The sequence below is a fragment of the Salvia hispanica genome, chromosome 4 (genome assembly GCF_023119035.1).
Source record: "Salvia hispanica cultivar TCC Black 2014 chromosome 4, UniMelb_Shisp_WGS_1.0, whole genome shotgun sequence".
Classification (NCBI taxonomy): Eukaryota; Viridiplantae; Streptophyta; class Magnoliopsida; order Lamiales; family Lamiaceae; genus Salvia; species Salvia hispanica.
In genome coordinates, this window is record NC_062968.1 from 5036215 (window position 1) to 5042747 (window position 6533).

Genomic DNA, 6533 nt, shown 5'->3' on the forward strand with positions numbered 1-6533 from the left:
CGGCTGTGTTGAATCCCAAAGATTTTGAAACCATTATATTCATATGGAGAAAAATATCAGCACGATAAATCATAAAAATGAATCGTACAATATCAATACACTATTTTGTGATCGACTTATAATGTGACTCTGTATCCATATTATGTATGTATACACTTAATCAATACAATCTTTCTTCGATATATATTTACACGCGTATCAATATAATCATCCTTAGATATCAAATGTACTTAAGTGATCAATTAATTAAAAGAATAATACGTAGAAACAGTATAAATATACTTACTTAGGGATATGATCAATTAGGGATATCAATTAGGGATATGATCAATTGAGAATTATTTTAATTATCTTATGCTGATATATTATCAAGAGAATATGATCCAACCGCCTTTCACTCCATATGGTGGATCATATTCTCTTAATAATATATCCACATAAGAAGCATAACGAACTATAGCCATGAAAACGGAATATAGAAATACAAACTGAAATGAACAACGATAATCCTCTCTAGGCCAATCCTCAAACGAGGCCCTACGGTAATGACTAACTGTAGGATGTAATCTCCCATTAACTCTCTATTTACTTAATTACTTTAAATAACTTCCCACTAACTTCAAATGATTACCCAATGATTTAACCATCAAGCAAACCGTATCAGAAATTAAATGCCAAGAAACTCAAACGAGATCCAAACAACAGAGGAATTAGAAGGAGAAAGATAGAAATAAAGCATTTAAAAAAACAAAGTACTAGTAAGTACTATCATAGTTCACCAGCATCACATAAAAGTTATAAAAAATCCATATTTTTCAAAATCTTATAAATAGCCAAATAATATTCACAGTCACATTCATATTCATATTTATTTCCATTTTCATATTCATATTTATTTCCATTTTCATATTCACATTTATATTCAAATTTACTATCTTCATACGCAGTATTACCGTCATAGTCACTATAATGGTCACATTCATATTTATTTCCATTTTCATATTCAGATTTATTATCTTCATATGCTGGATATTTGATAACCCAATCACTAACACTGCAGTCAGAAGGAAGCCTCACATGTTTTATTCGGTCAGAACATCTTTTACCCAGAGCTCCTTCCAGATCAAGACCAATGCATCTCCGGAGATCGAGTGATTCAAGATGGGGGCAGCCATTGAGAATTGCTTCCAGTCCTTGATTCGTCATGGGTTGCCCCCAAAGTCCGAGATGGTGCAGATTGGGCATGGTTTCTCCAATTGCAACAGCATGGTCAGTGCCAAATCTTCCAACAATAGGATAATCCGTAAGCCAATGATCTATATATGTAAATGATTTCAACATGGGGCAAGACATGCCAATGCTTTCAAATTCCTCTACACTCAGTGATGGCATTCTGATAAGGTGCAACTCTTCCAACTGTGGGAGTTTTTCAATTGCATCAGTAAAAGCAATTTCAATTTCCTCATACCCTGCCAGTGTAAGGCATCGGAGCTTACATGATCTGTCAAAAGACTATATCAGTGATTTTGTAGTAGTGTTAATCTATAAGACGCTTCTCCTTCATCCAAAATTAGAATGTTTAGCAAGACCTATGCTAATATAATCAATACAAGCATTACTAATTCAAAAATTGAAAATACCGCTCTGCATATTCCATTTCCTTTTAAAGAAAAACTTTATTCTCTCTCCAATTTTATTATGTTCCAATCTTTGTTCTCTACACTCAACCTATCAATTCCTTAATTTCAATGATGGAAGTAGTGTCAATCAACATGCCAAAAATTAGCTTTTGCAATTTCTTGCATCAATTTCTAAAAGCTGATGATTTAAACTAAATATTCATGAAGATAAACTACTAGTTCGACATAGGCAGAATTAACCCAGGTTTAGGTTTTGTGTTATTAGAACAAATCATAGTGCACACACAAAAAAAGTAAGCAATCGCCAAGCAAGGAAGAGAAAGAACAGATAATCATGAATTATACCGGGCGACGTAGTCAAGAAACCCATAATCTTGATCATTATAACTGAGAAGCTTTAGGTCGACCAATTGTCCCTGGCTACAATCCACTATGCGATAGCATGCACTATCGAATTCTTCGTCAGCCCAATCTCGACAGTCCAAGTGAATAACGCGCCACATGGTGGGATTTTTGATCACTCTCCACCATGTAGTACACACTAGCTGCGCAGTCGTCAGTATCTCTCGAATGGGCAGCCTTTGCTGGATATTCTCCGTCAAATGATCGGGCAGTTCGATCCATGGCGGCGCGGCTGAGGAGGCGGCGGCGTTGCTGAAAAGCTTTGATTTTTTTGTTAATTAGGGCTAGCATGATTTTCGCCTTTGCAGTGCATATCGATTATTAACTTTAGGGTTTCCTCGTTTTTTTAACTTTAAAGAGAATGGTTGATTAATTAATTAATTAATAAGTTAATGGCAGAGATTATTTAATTAATATCGTGATTAATAATAAATTGATTATTATTTGTTCAGTGAAATTGAATTTTATAATGTTAATTTGGGTGATTTAATATTGTTTAATGCCTCCAATAACTAGAGATTTGGCTATGCTGGGTTAACTTATTTCACCAGTTTTATGTTTTGTTTCCTTTAATTTTTAATAAATAATATATATATATATTAGAATACCAATATGATTTGAAAAACACGATAATATTTTTTCTTGATTATAACCCTAGGCCAACACTTAATTATCCCACAAATTTTGAGGGACTTCTAATCTAAGTCCAAAAGTAAAAAATTGCACTATTCACCCGGGCTGGATGGGCCGCCGCCTTTTTTTTCGGGCCTAACTTTTTATTTGTCCAACTTACAAAATATGGGAATAACCTTGTTTATTTATCTATATATGCACCTAACCCTAAAAATCGAATATGTTGAACATGGCCGCCTCATCATCAACAGCTGCGCCTCCACCATCGCCGCCATGGACCGAATTGCCCGATGATTTGATGGTGAATATCCTGCAAAGGTTGAACAACGAAAAGATTGTTGTGACAGAATAGAGCAATTGTGTAATCGAAGTAAACAGAAACGTAAAGAAGACACAGATTTATATGGTTCACCAATGTTGTTGACTACCTCCACGGGCAGAAAATTGAGAACAGATTTTATTCAGAGTGTTTTCGGATTATGGCTACAGATTTCAGATTTCAGATTTCAGATTTCAGAATATATGTGCTCTACTCCCATATATATAGGCACACATAAAACAGACTGGGCCTAGGAAACATAATCCTATCCCAATTAGGAAACATAATCCTATACAAATTCAGGGCATACTAACAAATCACCACCTTGACTTGAATTCACCTTGCAGATGCATCATTACAATGCCAGATTTCTCATTCCTTGCCTCAGATTTTCCCTCCTCGGGCAATTAACAACTCATGACGTTAAGCAAGTCCAAACAATGTTGAAACTTGCTCTGCGGGACAGACTTGGTAAACATATCAGCAGGATTATCAACGGTACCTACTTTCTTCACCTCAATTCTCTTCTCATTCCTTATAAAATGATACATCACATTAATATGTTTAGTCATCTCGTGATGGACGTGATCCTTGGCTAAACAAATAGCGCTCTGAATGTCACAGAACACAACAACTTGCTCTTGATGTAGACCGAGATCACCAACTAGCCCTTTCAGCCATATTCCCTCTTTATCGGCTTTAGTCAATGCCATATACTCTGCTTCAGTCGTAGACAAAGTAACTGCAGCCTGCAAAGTTGCCTTCCAACTAACAACGGAACTACTAAGAGTGAAAACATAGCCAATCATAGATCTTCTACCGTCAACATCTCCAGCATAATCAGAATCAGAATAACCAATCACAGAACAGCAAGTATCACCTCCATAAACGAGACCAACATCAGACGTACCTCTCAAGTAACGAAAGATCCTCTTTACAGCCTGTCAGTGCTCATTCCCAGGCTGCACCATGAACCTGCTGACAACACTAATAGCATGTGCTATGTCTGGCCTAGTGCAGACCATAGCATACATCAGACTCCCAACAACATTCGAGTACGGAACTCGAGACATGTACTCCTCCTCAGCTTCAGATATATGTGCCTGATTAGATGACATATGAATGTTTATGGCACTTGGAGTATCAATAGCCTTAATAGCCTTAGATGAAGACATGCCAAATCTTGACAAGATCTTCTCAATGTAGCTCTTCTGTGACAGGGAAAGCTTCTTCTTTTCTCTATCCCTAGATATCTCCATGCCCATAATTTTTTTTGCAGCACCCAAATCCTTCATATCAAACTCAGCACTGAGGTGAGTTTTCAACTTCTGAATTTCAGACTTTGACTTTGCAGCTATAAGCATATCATCCACATACAGAACAAGATAGACCATGAAACCATCATCAGCTTTGTTATGATATACGCAACAATCATACGGACTCCTGCAGTATCCCAGCTGGATCATGCAGCTGTCAAATCTCTTATACCATTGCCTCGGAGACTGCTTTAGTCCATATAAGGACTTCTTCGGCTTGCAAACATAATCCTTCTTGCCTGGAACCACAAATCCCTCTGGCTGAGTCATGTAAATATCCTCCTCAAGCAGTCCGTGTAGGAAAGCCGTCTTCACATCTAGTTGCTCAAGCTCCAAATCATAATGTGCAACTATAGCAAGTAACACTCTGATGGAAGTGTGTCTAACCACTGGTGAGAATATCTCATTATAGTCAACCCCCTCCTTCTGCGTGAACCCTCTTGCAACTAGCCGAGCTTTGTATCTAACACCCTCATCAGTTGTGGTCCCTTCCTTCTTCTTGAATATCCATTTGCAAGTAACAATCTTCCTCCCCTTTGTCCGTTTGACCAGCTCCCAAGTCAGATTCTTCCATAATGATTCCATCTCCTCTCCCATTGCAGCGAGCCATCTAGCACGCTCACTACCCGAAACAGCTTCCTTGTATGTGGATGGTTCTGCAGTGGATGGTTCATCTTCCACCTCACTGGAAACCTGTAGTGCATATGCCAACATGTCCTCAAAACCGTACTTCTGTGGAGGCTTCACACCTTTCCTCCTAGCTCTGTCAATAGCAATGCTTCTTTGACGAGCCTCCGGATGGATATCAGAACCAGTAGTTTCAGCAGTAGTGTGTTGATCTTTTCCTTCTTGGAGTTGTGATTCACTCTGATCGTGAGTGACTTGCAGCTCCACCTGTTGATCAACACTAAGGATGTCAATGTAGCCCGCAACTCGTGGGCTGGTCCGAATAACCCGCCAAATTTATAGGGTTAGGGCTGGAAATTTCTAGCCCAATAAAATTAAAACCCGATTAGCACGCACCCGATTAACCGGCGGCCCGTTAGGGCCAGACCCGAAAACTCGATGGGCTGGCCCGAAAACCCGATAAAATTTCTATTATTCTATTTTTTACTCCTAATTTGACACTTCATTGATTAATTTTATAATATAGATAACTAAAAAAATAACTTTCAATTTTATATTAAATATACAAATTATACATTGAATATTTATTAATATAATAATTGATGAATAAATAAAAAACTTCAAATCCCCTAAAAAAATTATTTAAATTTCTAAAATATGCATTAAAATTTCACGATATATCTCAAATATTAGTATTTGATCATGTTTATGATTGAGTTTGAATATATATCTCAAATTTATCATAATTAAATATTTTATATTTTATGAATATAACTAATTTTTATCATTATTTGTTGGATTGATCGCTTGTTAATCTTATCGGTAGCAACCCGATTAGCCTGCAAAGCTAACCCGAAACTCGAACTTTTAGAGTTAGGGTTGAACTTTTATAACCCGAAAGAATTCACAACCCGATTAGCCCGCACCCGATTGATCCGTAACCCGAGTAGGGCCGGCTCGAAACCCGGTGGGCTGGCCCGATTGACATCCCTAATCAACACTACCAGAATCCTCTACACCGACAGACTTCACAACTGAGTTAAGCATAGAATTCTCATCAAACACCACATTCCGACTGTGAATAACTTTATTCTCCGAAGATGACAAGATTCTATACCCCTTAACTCCTTCTCCATAACCATCAAATACACTCTTCTTAGCTCTTGGTTCCAATTTACCCTCACTCACATGATAGTAAACCGTACTTCCAAAAACTCTCAACAACGATTAATCTGCAGGTTTATCAAACCATACCTCATAAGGTGTCTTGCAGTCAATGCCAGTGTGAGGTCCACGGTAGATCAGGTAACACGCCGTGTTTACTGCTTCTGCCCAAAACTTCTTAGTTAACCCGACCTAGAAAAGAATGCATCTCGCTCTTTCCAGCAGTGTCTGATTCATGCGTTCTGCCACACCATTTTGCTGCGGTGTATGTCTAATAGTGTGGTGGCGAACAATCCCCTCGTTCTTACAGAACTCATTGAACTCAGACGAACAGAATTCCAAACCATTATATGTTCTCAATCGCTTGATCTTCTTCCCTGTCTGATTTTCCACCAAGGTCTTCCACTGTTTGAACTTCTTGAAAGCGTCACC

General features: G+C 37.8%; 1 protein-coding gene across 1 annotated transcript; it reads right to left on the bottom strand.

Annotated features, from left to right (window-relative positions):
- Positions 1-368: 368 nt before the first annotated feature.
- On the bottom strand, positions 369-2143 carry LOC125220221 (putative F-box/LRR-repeat protein 23). The gene is made up of 3 exons (XM_048122384.1): positions 1986-2143; positions 954-1501; positions 369-454 (listed from the first exon to the last, which is right to left on the bottom strand). The coding sequence occupies exons 1-3, from the start codon at positions 2141-2143 to the stop codon at positions 369-371; spliced, it is 792 nt and encodes a 263-aa protein (XP_047978341.1).
- Positions 2144-6533: the final 4390 nt, after the last annotated feature.